General features: G+C 39.9%; 1 protein-coding gene across 3 annotated transcripts; it reads right to left on the bottom strand.

The window, feature by feature from the left end:
• Positions 1 to 1,244: 1,244 nt before the first annotated feature.
• Positions 1,245 to 14,203, bottom strand: fbxw2 (F-box and WD repeat domain containing 2). 3 transcript variants are annotated; one of them, XM_061733239.1, is made up of 9 exons: positions 13,934 to 14,203; positions 9,112 to 9,453; positions 7,709 to 7,801; positions 7,471 to 7,672; positions 6,036 to 6,230; positions 5,165 to 5,298; positions 4,455 to 4,541; positions 3,654 to 3,823; positions 1,245 to 2,040 (listed from the first exon to the last, which is right to left on the bottom strand). In XM_061733239.1, exons 2-9 carry the CDS (start codon positions 9,376 to 9,378, stop codon positions 1,752 to 1,754), a joined length of 1,437 nt encoding a protein of 478 aa, XP_061589223.1. In that variant the 5' UTR covers positions 9,379 to 9,453; positions 13,934 to 14,203; the 3' UTR covers positions 1,245 to 1,751. The 3 variants fall into 3 exon arrangements, with proteins under 3 accessions (XP_061589223.1, XP_061589222.1, XP_061589224.1); XM_061733238.1 differs by having other exon boundaries at positions 7,471 to 7,801; positions 13,934 to 14,198; XM_061733240.1 differs by lacking the exons at positions 9,112 to 9,453; positions 13,934 to 14,203 and adding an exon at positions 9,000 to 9,035 and having other exon boundaries at positions 7,471 to 7,801.
• Between the last annotated feature and the right edge of the window lie 1,212 nt (positions 14,204 to 15,415).

The following is a 15,415-nucleotide window of genomic DNA, read 5'->3' as shown; positions in this document are numbered from 1 at the left end:
TAAGTCCCGTGATTTTTGCAGAAATAAATCCCTTCAGACAAAAACAATAAGAGTTTTACGAGAATCCTCCGTCGTCGTAAAAACCTCCACTTTTTAGTGATTTTAACGTGACTTTTTTTGACAAATTTGGGGGGAGATCTGGACTTTTGGCGGGAAACTCCGTCCCCGTCCTTAGCCACCGTTAGCCGTCCTTAGCTGTCTTTAGCCGTCCTTAGCCGTCGTTATCCGTCCTTAGCTGTCTTTAGCCGTCCTTAGCTGTCGTTAGCCGTCCTTAGCTGTCTTTAGCCGTCCTTAGCCACCGCTAGCCGTCCTTAGCCGCCGCTAGCCATCCTTAGCCGCCGCTAGCCGTCTTTAGCCGCGCTAGCCGCTCTCCTTCCACAGCACCAAGTGGATACTGTGGTCCATAGACATATATAAAGGCTAGATGACTCAGCGCTGCTGCGACGTCGTCACACGGCGGCCATCTTGCCACAGGAGAGCTCGCTCACTCATAACATTGTGTTTAATGGAGCATGTTCTGCTTAAACAACCTTAACTTGCTCAATTCTCAACAGATTTTCAAACAGTTTGGTTTGTTATGAACGTCAGAGATGTAGTTATGACACTGCATACTTGTGAATAATTATAAACATTGAAAAACGTACTTTTATATGAAAATAACCAGAAACAGATAGCTATGACATGGTATTTATATTAAATCAACATTTCTATAGTATTCTTAGTAATTTTTAGTAATATTTATATTTATATTATAACACATATATATATATATATATATATATATATATATATATATATATATATATATATATAATTACATTATGATGTATTTATATCATGACATTATAACATGTGTATGTATATATATATATATATATACACATGTTATGTCATATAAATACATGTTATAATGTAATACTATATATATATATATATATATATATATATATATAATATATACATGTTATATGGTAATAATATATATATGTATATATGTTATAATGTAAATATAAACATTACTAAGAATACTATAGAAATATTGATTTAATATAAATACCATGTCATAGCTATCTGTTTCTTGTTATTTTCGTTTTTTAATGTTTATAATTATTCACAAGTATGCAGTGTCATAACTACATCTCTGACGTTCATAACAAACCAAACTGTTTGAAAATCTGTTGAGAATTGAGCAAGTTAAGGTTGTTTAAGCAGTACATGCTCCATTAAACACAATGTTATGAGTGAGCGAGTCTCCTGTGGCAAGATGGCCGCCGTGTGACGATGTCGCAGCAGCGCGGACGAGTCATCTAGCCTTTATATACGTCTATGCTGTGGTCCGGCGTGCTAGCGGCTAGCCGCGCTAGCGGCTCTCCTCCCACAGCACCAGGTGGATGCTGTGGTCCGGCGTGCTAGCGGGCTAGCCGCGCTAGCGGCTCTCCTTCCACAGCACCAGGTGGATGCTGTGGTCCGGCGTGCTAGCGGCTAGCCGCGCTAGCGGCTCTCCTTCCACAGCACCAGGTGGATGCTGTGGTCCGGCGTGCTAGCGGCTAGCCGCGCTAGCGGCTCTCCTTCCACAGCACCAGGTGGATGCTGTGGTCCGGCATGCTGGTGGCTAGCCGTGCTAGCGGCTCTCCTTCCACAGCACCAGGTGGATGCTGTGGTCCGGCGTGCTAGCGGCTAGCCGCGCTAGCGGCTCTCCTTCCACAGCACCAGGTGGATGCTGTGGTCCGGCGTGCTAGCGACTAGCCGCGCTAGCGGCTCTCCTTCCACAGCACCAGGTGGATGCTGTGGTCCGGCATGCTGGTGGCGAACACCAGGCCCGCGTCGTTAGCGCCGTCCAGCCCGTTGAGCCAGGACGTGACGCCGGCCAGGAAGCTGGAGCCGCGCTTGGACTTGCGGTACGGCGGCAGCGGCCAGCGGCCCGACACGGCCTCCGTGCGCAGGTCCATCACGTACAGGAAGCGCTCGTCGAACAGCAGCGCGAACACCTCGCCGAAGCTCAGCAGCGACAGGTTGGACGGGTCGTCCATCTTGATCACCCTGGAGGGAAAACGGACGCCGTTAGAGTTCCAGTCCAACTGGGCTGAGAGTTGCCCAACCTGGCAACTAACCCTCACTAGCTGAGCAGCTGGAAGATTCACTACCTGCAGCTTCACTTCCTGCAGCTTCACTACGTGCAGCTTCACTACCTGCAGCTTCACTACCTGCAGCTTCACTACCTGCAGCTTCACTACCTGCAGCTTCACTACCTGCAGCTTCACTACCTGCAGCTTCATTACCTGCAGCTTCACTACCTGCAGCTTCACTTCCTGCAGCTTCACTACCTGCAGCTTCACTACCTGCAGCTTCACTACCTGCAGCTTCACTACCTGCAGCTTCACTACCTGCAGCTTCACTACCTGCAGCTTCACTACCTGCAGCTTCACTACCTGCAGCTTCATTACCTGCAGCTTCACTTCCTGCAGCTTCACTTCCTGCAGCTTCACTACCTGCAGCTTCACTACCTGCAGCTTCATTACCTGCAGCTTCACTTCCTGCAGCTTCACTACCTGCAGCTTCATTACCTGCAGCTTCACTTCCTGCAGCTTCACTACCTGCGCAGCTGGAACCTTCACTACCTGCGCAGCAGGAACCTTCACTACCTACGCAGCTGGAACCATCACTACCTGCGCAGCTGGAACATTCACTACCTGCGCAGCTGGAACCTTCACTACCTACGCAGCTGGAACCTTCACTACCTGCGCAGCTGGAACCTTCACTACCTGCGCAGCTGGAACCTTCACTACCTGCGCAGCTGGAACCTTCACTACCTGCGCAGCTGGAAGCTTCACTACCTGCGCAGCTGGAACCTTCACTACCTGCGCAGCTGGAACCTTCACTACCTGCGCAGCTGGAACCTTCACTACCTGCGCAGCTGGAACCTTCACTACCTGCGCAGCTGGAACCTTCACTACCTGCGCAGCTGGAACCTTCACTACCTGCGCAGCTGGAACCTTCACTACCTGCGCAGCTGGAAGCTTCGCTACCTGCGCAGCTGGAACCTTCGCTACCTGCGCAGCTGGAACCTTCACTACCTGCGCAGCTGGAAGCTTCACTACCTGCGCAGCTGGAACCTTCACTACCTGCGCAGCTAGAACCTTCACTACCTGCAGCTTCACTACCTGCGCAGCTGGAAGCTTCACTACCTGCGCAGCTGGAAGCTTCACTACCTGCGCAGCTGGAAGCTTCACTACCTGCGCAGCTGGAACCTTCACTACCTGCGCAGCTGGAACCTTCACTACCTGCGCAGCTAGAACCTTCACTACCTGCAGCTTCACTACCTGCGCAGCTGGAAGCTTCACTACCTGCGCAGCTGGAAGCTTCACTACCTGCGCAGCTGGAAGCTTCACTACCTGCGCAGCTAGAACCTTCACTACCTGCAGCTTCACTACCTGCGCAGCTAGAACCTTCACTACCTGCAGCTTCACTACCTGCGCAGCTGGAAGCTTCACTACCTGCGCAGCTAGAACCTTCACTACCTGCAGCTTCACTACCTGCGCAGCTGGAAGCTTCACTACCTGCGCAGCTGGAACCTTCACTACCTGCGCAGCTGGAACCTTCACTACCTGCGCAGCAGGAACCTTCCCTACCTGCGCAGCAGGAACCTTCACTACCTGCGCAGCTGGAAGCTGGCGAAGTCCCACTGGTGGACGCCGAGGTCGGAGCTGCAGACGATGGTTCTGCCGTCGAACTGCAGCCGCGGCTGGAGGCTGATGCTGCGGTTCTCCGACACGCGCAGCGTCTTCAGACACGTGCAGTTGATCTCCCGGCCCAGCGGCCACACCTGGGGAGGGGGGGAGAGGTGGGAGGGTTAGTTATTCATCCATTCATGAAGGAAGTTCTTTCAAAATAAAAGCTGAAAGCACATGTTTCAAACTAACAAGGAAGGACCTTCTTTCAAAATAAAAGCTGAATCCCCAACAGGAGTCACACCAACAACGAAGGAAGTTCCTTCAAAATAAATGTTGAAAGCATAACAACGAAGGAAGTTCTTTCAAAATAAAAGCTGAATCCACATGTGTCAAACTAACAATGAAGGAAGTTCTTTCAAAATAAAAGCTGAATCCACATGTGTCAAACTAACAATGAAGGAACTTCTTTCAAAATAAAAGCTGAAAGCAAAACAAAGCAAGTTCTCCATCCCTCCATCTGTCATCCCTCCCTCATCCCTCCCTCATCCCTCCATCCCTCTCTCATCCCTCATCCCTCCATCCCTCTCTCATCCCTCATCCCTCCATCCCTCTCTCATCCCTCATCCCTCCATCCCTCCCTCATCCCTCCATCCCTCCCTCATCCCTCCATCCCTCCCTCATCCCTCCATCCCTCCCTCATCCCTCCATCCCTCCATCCCTCCCTCATCCCTCCATCCCTCCATCCCTCCCTCATCCCTCCATCCCTCCATCCCTCCATCCTACCTTGATCTCGTACTTGTCTGAACTCAGGAGAATGTGATCTCCAGGACTGTGATGAACCGACTCCACCTCGCTCTTCTGGAGAATCACCTGGAAACAGGAATACTAGGTTAATATATCGTATTATAAGAAGAAGAAAAGATGCGGCCTGCTCACTCCTCAGGTTAAGGAGGAGACCTGAGCTCAGTGCAGGGCCCTCCCTGGGTTGGTAGAGGATGGCAATGCCCAGGACTGTCACTTAGGTAGGAGCACGGGGTGGTAAAAATGGGAAAAAACTGGGATAAAAATATTTAAAAAAATATATATATATCGTATTATATCATATTATATCGTTATATACCGTATTACATCCATAAAGAAAAAAAGAAAAAAAATTCAACCAAAAAGTCTTAAAAAAAACAAGAAAAAAAAGAGAAAAAAGAAATTAAAAAAGAAAGAGAGAAAAAAAGAAGAAAAAAAATCAACCAAAAAGTCTAACAAAAAAACAAGAAAAAATGAGAAGAAATTAAAAAAGAAAAAAAAGAGAAAAAGGGTAAAGGGGGCGCGGCCAGGGTAGAGGTCACCCTTGGTCACCCACTCCGTGTGACCCGTTAACGTGTTCAAACAGGCTCTGTATCGTATATGGTAGAGAGACAGGCTCTGATTGGCCGTGGGGGTGAGGAGGCGTGGTCAGTGGGCGGGGCTAGTGTAAAGGGGGCGGGGCCAGAGCCTACCTTGGTCACCCACTCCGTGTGACCCGTTAACGTGTTCAAACAGGCTCCGGCTCCCAACGACCAAACCTTCACAGAGAAATCTGCCGAACCGCTGACGAGAACGTCCAGGTCGTCGTTGTAGTCCAGGCTGAACACTGATGGAGGGATGAGAAGAGGAGAAGAGGGAGGAGAGGAGAGGGGGGGTGAGGGATGGATGGATGAGAGGAGGGAGAGAGGGAGGAGAGGAGGGGGGATGGAGGAGGAGAAGAAATACAGATGGAGGGATGAGGGAGGGATGGAGAGAGGGATGGGGGGAGGAGGATGGAGGGGGGAGGAGGAGGGGGGATGGGAGGAGGAGAAAAGAGGGAGGAGAAAAGAGAGGGATGGAGGGATGAAAGAGAGGAGAGAGGAGGGATGGAGGAGAGGAGGGGAGGAGGAGAAGAGGGGTGGAGGGATGAGGGAGGAGAGGAGAGAGGGAAGAAACGGAGAGAGAGATCCATCAGAACCTCCGGAGATCTGATTCACGTCACGTCGTCCATTTATTTAATGTTAATGTCGGACATTATCCCTTATTAGATCGTATAATATCATACGTTATCGTATTATATCGAATTATATCGTACTATATCGTATTATATCGTATAATATTGTTCTATATCTTATTACATTATGTTGTACTATGTTGATCTGTATCGTATTATCGTACTATATCATGTTATATCGTATTGTACCACACAAACACACACACACACACACACACACACACACTCTTATCTTGGTCATAAAACCCCCAACTTTTCTTTCCTTAAACAGCTAGCTGGTTTTTCCCGCTCTAAAGTTGCCATTAGTCACACGACCAGTCACTTCACCAGTCACCAGTCACATGACCTACCGGCCCCCGTGTGGCCCCTGAACTGCTGGATCTTGGCCCCGGAGCTCCACTCCCAGCATGCAACAGTGTTGTCGAAGGATCCCGTCACCAGCTTCTGCTCGTCGAACTTGACGGCGGCGCACGTGTGCGTTTGGATTCCGTAGACGCACTGGCCGGTGCGGACGTCCCACAGCTTCGCCGACAAGTCGTCTGAACCTAGAACAAGATTAAAAAACATTTCAGTCCAGTCCTGGAGCGGGAAAAAACAAGATTAAAAACAACCCTGGAGCGGGAAAAACAAGTTTAAAAAACCAGATTATAAAACAAGATTAAAAACGTTTCAGTCACCCAAACCTAGAGCGGGAAAAAACAAGATTAAAAAGCGCAAGAAAAAACTCAAGCACGAAAAAACGCACGCACGAAAAAACGCACGCACGAAAGAACGCACGCACGCACGAAAAAACGCACAAACGCACAAAAAAACGCACGCACGAAAGAACACATGCACGTACGAAAAAACGCACGCACGCACGAAAGATGGCACGCACGCACGAAAAAATGCAAGAAAAAACGCATGCACGAAAGAACGCACGCACGCACGAAAGAAAGGCACAAAAAACGCGCGCACTCACAAAAAAATGCATGCACGAAAGCACACATGCACGCACAAAAAAACGCACGCACAAAAAAAACGCACGCACGAAAGAACACATGCACGCACGAAAAAACAAGATTAAAAAACGCAAGAAAAAACTCATGCACGAAAAATCACACGCACGCACGAAAGAACGCACGAAAAAAAGAATGCATAACATTACGACCATATTCCCGTAACGTTACGACTTTATTCCCGTAACGTTACAACTTTATTCCCGTAACGTTACGACTTTATTCTCGCAACGTTACGACTTTATTCCCGTAATGTTACGACTTTATTCCCGTAACGTTACGACTTTATTCCCGTAACGTTACGACTTTATTCCCGTAACGTTACGACTTTATTCCCGTAACGTTACGACTTTATTCCCGTAACGTTACGACTTTATTCTCGCAACGTTACGACTTTATTACTGTAACGTTACGACTTTATTACTGTAACGTTACGACTTTATTCCCGTAACGTTACGACTTTATTCTCGCAACGTTACGACTTTATTCCAGTAACGTTACGACTTTATTCCCGTAACGTTACGACTTTATTCCCGTAACGTTACGACTTTATTCCCGTAACGTTACGACTTTATTCCCGTAACGTTACGACTTTATTCTCGCAACGTTACGACTTAATTCTGGTATTTTACGACTTTATTCTCGGAATTTCCAATGTTTTTTTTGTCTTAGTTTTGCCCTGATACTCCGTCGTAAGTTTTCCGTCCGATCGGACCTAGCTAGCGTGGCTAACGCGGCTAACGTGGTTAGCGCGGCCAGCACGGCTAACGCGGCTAGGGTTACCCACCGGTGCAGAGCAGGCCGTCCTTGTAGTAGAGGGCGTAGACGCGGGCGCTGTGGCCAATCAGGGACGAGGTCTCGAAGGCGCGCTGCTCCTTTAGCTGCGTCATGCGCCGCCGCGCCTTCAGGTACACGGCCTTCCAGTGGCTGGCGTCCTGCACGGCCTCGTCGGCCTTCCAGTGGCTGGCGTCCTGCACGGCCTCGTCGGCCTTCCAGTGGCTGGCGTCCTGCACGGCCTCGTCGGCCTTCCAGTGGCTGCCGTCCTGCCCCGCCTCGTCGATGCGCCAGCCCAGCTCGAGGCAAACGCCCTGCCACACCTCCGTGCACGAGTTGATCACCTGGTGGGAGGAACAAAGTCGTAAAATTACGAGAATAAAGTTGTTAAACTAGAAAATTTCCTTGCAGAAATTTCGAGTGTGCCATGGGGGGCTGCTGCCCATTTGTGTGGGGGTCGGCTAAGGTCAAAGGTCAGGGGTCAGATTTCACAGAATTCTTTGAGGCGTCTCCATTTTACAGGTTAAAGTATATGAAATCTTTATTGACTGAGTCATGTGACCAATTCTGGCTGAGGCAATGACTCAGCAGCTGAGCTCTGGTTGCTAGGGGCAACAAGAACCTCTCTTCAGAACCTTCCGGTTTGGCTGTGAGAAAAACCCAGATTTTGGCTTCTGACAAGGTCTGAAATAACTCCGATTTGTGATCAAACTGTAGCTCGTAGTACAAAAACGGAAACATGGTGAGAGACACAGAAGCCGGAAGATTCTGACAATCTTAATTTTATTCAGATATTCCTTAAAATGATTGAGTAAGCTCAGTGCGAAGACAGAGTGAGATTCTTTTGAAGAAAACGTGTGATTACATTACAGCCAATGGGGACTGAGACAGGTATTGGCGCCGCTCTAGCCACCCCCGTTTAAATTTTGTGCATACCCCGCCTGTCAAAGTCACATTTTATGAATCCCAACACCTATGTCTACATTCTGACCAAAAATTATTTGTCTCCTTTTTACGGTTTGGCCGTGAGCTCGAGTTACAAATAAAAATTCAGTTTATATTTTACTGTTTCTCACACTCTAGCAACCGACATTCCGCACTCTAGATTTGACTAAAAGTGATTTCCAGTCCTCGCTTGAGTGCTCATATTTTGAAAATTGTACATCTTAGGAAAAAACTGTTTGGTGTTTTGGAGAGAAGATAAGTTTTCCTCCGTTTTGAAGTTTGAATGACATTTCTATGTGCAAGTATGAGAAAGTTAGGTGACTCAGAAAAAAGGTGATTTTTTTTTTTTTTACTTTTTCCCATCTACTTTGAATGGGGGTTTTTTGGCCGTTTTTTGGGGAATAACTTTGGGAAAAATGGGAATTTCAACACCAAAAGTCATAGCACACTATTCCCGATTGAGACACACGTTTAGATATATGATTCGCCTGGGTCCTCCGAAATCTGTAGGAGGAGTAGCGAACCGAAATCTGGCCGGAAAATGAATAATTTCAGCTAGCGGTGGCTGAACCCAGACCAGCGTTAGCGTTAGCTCACCTTGTTCCAGCGCTTGCACACCAGGCAGCAGGTGAGCAGCGTTAGCGTTAGCTCACCTTGTTCCAGCGCTTGCACACCAGGCAGCAGGTGAGCAGCGTTAGCGTTAGCTCACCTTGTTCCAGCGCTTGCACACCAGGCAGCAGGTGAGCAGCGTGGGCGGGTCCAGCCAGCGCAGCAGGTGGAAGGCGAGCTCCAGGGGGAGGAGCCTGAGGAAATCGCGCTTCAGCAGCGCGTCCAGGCCGCCGGACAGGTGGCGTAGCTGCGCGGCGCCGCTCAGCGCGATCAGCCGGTCCAGGCTGGCGTTGCGCTGCGCGTCGCTCTGCGCCAGGAAGCCGGCCGACACCGACGCCAGCCACGCCTCGTAGGACGCCGAGTCCATGGCCTCATGGGAGCCGGCGGCTAGCGGCTAGTGGCTAACGGCGGCGCGGCGGGGAAATCCTCATCGGACGCTAAACTGAGAACAAAAACACAGAAAAGATGAAGTGAAAAAGGAAGGAAGGAAGGAAGGAAGGAAGGAAGGAAGGAAGGAAGGAAGGAAGGAAGGAAGGAAGGAAGGAAGGAAGAAAAGAGAAAGGGAAGAAGGAAGGATGGAAGGAAGGAAGGGTGAAAAGAAGGAAGGAAGGAAGGAATGGAGAAGGAAGGAAGGAAGAAAAGAGGAAGTGAAAAAGGAAGGAAGGAAGGAAGGAATGGAGAAGGAAGGAAGGATGAAAAGAAGGAAAGAAGGAAGGAAGAAAGGAGAAAGGGAAGAAGGAAAGAATTGAATAAATGCAACTACAGACGTTTTCCTTTTTATGGGTATTTTTTCTTCTTCAGGCACATATATCTTGATATATCGTTGATGAAATTTCTTACAATTAGGGATGGGCGGTATGGACTAAAACATTTATCACGATAATTTCTTGCATTTATCCCGATAACGATAAAAATGACGATAAAAAAAAATACCAATTCAACTCCATCTTTGTAACTATAAATCTATCACCACATTCAGTCTTTGGAGCCAAAACACTGCTCTAAAAGATACTAAATACTAAACTACACCAATTAAATTGAATTAATAAAAACCAATTAAATGAGTTAACCCTGTACTGAGAAACTGGAATGACTCAGATCCTCCATGTTTGTTAAACAAACACGTGTCAACGGGAATTTATCCTTCTTTCTTTCTTTCTTTCTTGCTCATTTATTTCCTTCCTTCCTTCCTTCCTTCCTTCCTTCCTTCCTTCCTTCCTTCCTTCCTTCCTTCCTTCCTTCCTTCCTTCCTTCCTTCCTTCCTTCCTTCCTTCCTTCCTTCCTTCCTTCCTTCCTTCCTTCCTTCCTTCCTTCCTTCCTATCGTGAACGGTAAAATATCACCCATTCCTACTTACAATATATAGAATATGGTAGATGTCGTGTATCGTGATATTATCGTTATCGTGGGCCACAAATCACCACAGTATTGAATCATGAGTTACTGTATCGTCCCAGCCCTAACATACACACACATATACATATATACATATATAAATACTGGATAATAAATACATACATACATACATACATACATACATACAAATGTATGTATGTATGTATGTATGTATGTATGTATGTATGTATGTATGTATGTATGTATGTATGTATGTATGTATTTATTATCCAGTATTTATCATAGCATTTATTATAGTATTTATTATGGTATTTATTACAGTATTTATTATAGTATTTTTTATAGTATTTATATAAATATTATCCAGTATTTATATAAATATTATCCAGTATTTATTACAGTATTTATTATAGTATTTATATAAATATTATCCAGTATTTATCATAGCATTTATTACAGTATTTATTATAGTATTTATTACAGTATTTATATAAATATTATCCAGTATTTATCATAGCATTTATTATAGTATTTATTACAGTATTTATCATAGTATTTATCATAGCATTTATTATAGTATTTATTACAGTATTTATCATAGCATTTATTATAGTATTTATTACAGTATTTATCATAGTATTTATCATAGCATTTATTATAGTATTTATCACAGTATTTATTATAGTATTTATGTATATAGTATCCAGTATTTATTATAGTATTCATTATAGTATTTATTACAGTATTTATTACAGTATTTATTATAGTATTTATCACAGTATTTATTACAGTATTTATTATAGTATTTATGTATATAGTATCCAGTATTTATTATAGTATTCATTATAGTATTTATTACAGTATTTACTACAGTATTTATTACAGTATTTATTACAGTATTTATCATAGCATTTATTATAGTATTTATCACAGTATTTATTATAGTATTCATTATAGTATTTATTACAGTATTTATTATAGTATTTATTACAGTATTTATTACAGTATTTATTATAGTATTTATATAAATATTATCCAGTATTTATTATAGTATTTATTACAGTATTTATTACAGTATTTATTACAGTATTTATTACAGTATTTATTATATACTATGTGTATATATTATCCAGTATTTATTACAGTATTTATTATAGTATTTATTACAGTATTTATTACAGTATTTATTATAGTATATGTATATATTATCCAGTATTTATCATAGCATTTATTATAGTATTTATATAAATATTATCCAGTATGTATTACAGTATTTATTATAGTATTTATATAAATATTATCCAGTATTTATTACAGTATTTATATAAATATTATCCAGTATTTATTACAGTATTTATTACAGTATTTATTATAGTATTTATTATAGTATTTATTACAGTATTTATTATAGAATTTATTATAGTATTTATATAAATATTTTCCAGTATTTATTATAGTATTTATTACAGTATTTACTATAGTATGTATTACAGTATTTATTATAGTATTTATTACAGCATTTATCACAGTATTTATTATAGTATTTATATAAATATTATCCAGTATTTATTACAGTATTTATTATAGTATTTATTACAGTATTTATATAAATATTATCCAGCATTTATTACAGTATTTATTATAGTATGTATATAAATATTATCCAGTATTTATTACAGTATTTATTATAGTATTTATTACAGTATTTATTATAGTATTTATCATAGTATTTATATAAATATTATCCAGTATTTATTACAGTATTTATTATAGTATTTATATAAATATTATCCAGTATTTATTACAGTATTTATCACAGTATTTATTATAGTATTTACTACAGTATTTATTACAGTATTTATTATAGTATTTATCACAGTATTTATCACAGTATTTATTATAGTATTTATTACAGAATTTATCATAGCATTTATTACAGTATTTATTATAGTATTTATTACAGTATATATTACAGTATTTATTATAGTATTTACTACAGTATTTATTACAGTATTTATTACAGTATTTATCACAGTATTTATTACAGTATATATTACAGTATTTATTATAGTATTTACTACAGTATTTATTACAGTATTTATTATAGTATTTATTACAGTATTTATTATATACTATGTGTATATATTATCCAGTATTTATTACAGTATTTATTACAGTATTTATTATAGTATATGTATATATTATCCAGTATTTATCATAGCATTTATTATAGTATTTATATAAATATTATCCAGTATGTATTACAGTATTTATTATAGTATTTATATAAATATTATCCAGTATTTATTACAGTATTTATTACAGTATTTATATAAATATTATCCAGTATTTATTACAGTATTTATTATAGTATTTATTACAGTATTTATTATAGAATTTATTATAGTATTTATATAAATATTTTCCAGTATTTATTATAGTATTTATTACAGTATTTACTATAGTATGTATTACAGTATTTATTATAGTATTTATTACAGCATTTATCACAGTATTTATTATAGTATTTATATAAATATTATCCAGTATTTATTACAGTATTTATTATAGTATTTATTACAGTATTTATATAAATATTATCCAGCATTTATTACAGTATTTATTATAGTATGTATATAAATATTATCCAGTATTTATTACAGTATTTATTATAGTATTTATTACAGTATTTATTATAGTATTTATCATGGTATTTATATAAATATTATCCAGTATTTATTACAGTATTTATTATAGTATTTATATAAATATTATCCAGTATTTATTACAGTATTTATCACAGTATTTATTATAGTATTTACTACAGTATTTATTACAGTATTTATTATAGTATTTATCACAGTATTTATCACAGTATTTATTACAGAATTTATCATAGCATTTATTACAGTATTTATTATAGTATTTATTACAGTATATATTACAGTATTTATTATAGTATTTACTACAGTATTTATTACAGTATTTATTACAGTATTTATCACAGTATTTATCATAGTATTTATATAAATATTTTCCAGTATTTATTATAGTATTTATTACAGTATTTACTATAGTATTTATCACAGTATTTATTATAGTATTTATTACAGTATTTATTACAGTATTTATCATGACATTTATTACAGTATTTATCACAGTATTTATTATAGTATTTATTACAGTATTTATCATAGTATTTATTACAGTATTTATTATTATTTTATTATATAAATATTATCCAGTATTTATTATAGTATTTATTGCAGTATTTATTATAGTGTGTATTATAGTATTTATTATAGTATCTATTACAGAATTTATTACAGTATTTATTATAGTATTTATATAAATATTTTCCAGTACTTTGGTTTCCAGGTGAGTCACGTGACCTGCTCAGTTTGTAAAAATTGAAGATTTTTAGAGTTTTGAGGCGAAAAACCTTCAAAAAGGTTCCAAATGTGACTCTTTCCGCGACCTACGCCCCCTCTTAACCCCCATTCCACCTTAAATTCACCTTAAATCAGCTAAACGAGCAGAAAAAGGAGAAAAGGGAGAAAAACAAACCTGTTCAGTTTCACATAGCCGTTAGCTTCCTGTTAGCATCGGCGGCTAACTGCTAATCCAGCGGTTTCTGGTTTAAACACGCTTTAATCCTAGCTCTATTAACGTTTAATAAGAGTCTTAACAGAGAGAATAAATGACAGAAACAGAGAGGAAAGAGAGGGATGAGGTTTGACAGCGAGAAGGAAAAAAAGGTGGAGAAACGAAGGAACAGCTGAGTCATGAACCCTCAGCGCTGTCTGGCAGGAGCTGATTTGAGCAGCAGAGAAGCTTTGGTTCGGCTGCTTTTTACTCTCTTTTTACTCCTTTTTCATCTCTTTTCCTCCTTTTTCCTTTTTTTCCTCTTTTTTCCTCTTTTTTTCATCTTTTTTTCCTCTTTTCATTTTTTTTTCTTTTTTCCTCCTTCCTCCTTTTTCATTTTTTCCTCCTTTTTCCTCTTTTTTCATATTTTTTCCTTCTCTTTCCTCTTTTTCTATTTTTCCTCCTTTTTCACCTTGCCCATTTTTTCTATTTTTCCCCCATTTTTCATCTCTTTTCCTCATTTTTTCTCTTTTTTTTTTTTTTCTTTTTTCCTCTTTTTTCCTCCTTCCTCCTTTTTCCTGTTTTCCTCCTTTTTCCTCTTTTTTCATATTTTTTCCTCCTCTTTCCTTTTTTCCTCCTTTTTCCTCTTATGCTATTTTTCCTCCTTTTTCATCTTCTCCATTTTTCTATTTTTCCCCTTTTTCATCATTTTTTTCCTCCCTTTTCCTCTTTTTTTCATCCTTTTTCATCTTTTTTTTCCTTTTTCCTATTGTTTTCCTCCTTTTTCATATTTTTTCTTCCTCTTTCCTCTTTTTTTCTCCTTTTTCCTTTTTCCTCCCTTTTCCTCTTTTTTCATCCTTCCTCCTTTTTCTCTTTTTTCCTCTTTTTTCTTTTTTCCTTCTTTTTTCCTCCCTTTTCCTTTTTTCCTCTTTTTTCCTCCCTTTTCCTCTTTTTTTCATCCTTTTTCATCTTTTTTTTCAATTGTTTTCCTCCTTTTTCCTCTTTTTTTCTTTTTTCCTCTTTTCCTTTTTTCCTCCCTTTTCCTCTTTTTTTCATCCTTTTTCATCTTTTTTTTCTTTTTTCCTATTGTTTTCCAGCTTTTTTCCTCTTTTCATTTTGTTTCCCTTTTTCTCCTTTTTCTTCCTTTCTCCACTTTTTTCCTCCTTTTTCCTCTTTTTCATATTTTTTCCTCCATTTTCATCTTCCCCTTTTTTTCTATTTTTCCCCTTTTTTCCTCATTTTTCTCCTTTTACCCTCCTTTCTCTTTTTTCCTTTCTTTCCACGTACCAAAAGGCTTAATTTTCTCTTTTTTCCTTTTCTTCTCTTTTTTGTGGGTTTTCCGTCCCGTTTGGGCTGAATCTGTCAGATGTATCTTTTAATAAAAGTCTAATATTAATAATAATAAGAGAGAGAAAGAGAGGGATGAGGATGAACCCTCAGCGCTGTCTGGCAGGAGCTGATATG

Source organism: Cololabis saira, chromosome 11 (assembly GCF_033807715.1).
Source record: "Cololabis saira isolate AMF1-May2022 chromosome 11, fColSai1.1, whole genome shotgun sequence".
Taxonomy (NCBI): Eukaryota; Metazoa; Chordata; class Actinopteri; order Beloniformes; family Belonidae; genus Cololabis; species Cololabis saira.
This window is presented reverse-complemented; position numbering and strand designations above follow the sequence as displayed.

Bases quoted from the DNA above. Each gene is read 5' to 3' on its own strand.
- fbxw2 (XM_061733238.1), bottom strand. From the start codon at position 9,378: ATGGACTCGGCGTCCTACGAGGCGTGGCTGGCGTCGGTGTCGGCCGGC. The intron at 6,231-7,470 runs GTGGGTAACCCT...ATCTTGTTCTAG, and splicing joins GGACGGCCTGCTCTGCACCG to GTTCAGACGACTTGTCGGCG. The intron at 5,299-6,035 runs GTAGGTCATGTG...TCCCTCCATCAG, and splicing joins CAGGGGCCACACGGGGGCCG to TGTTCAGCCTGGACTACAAC.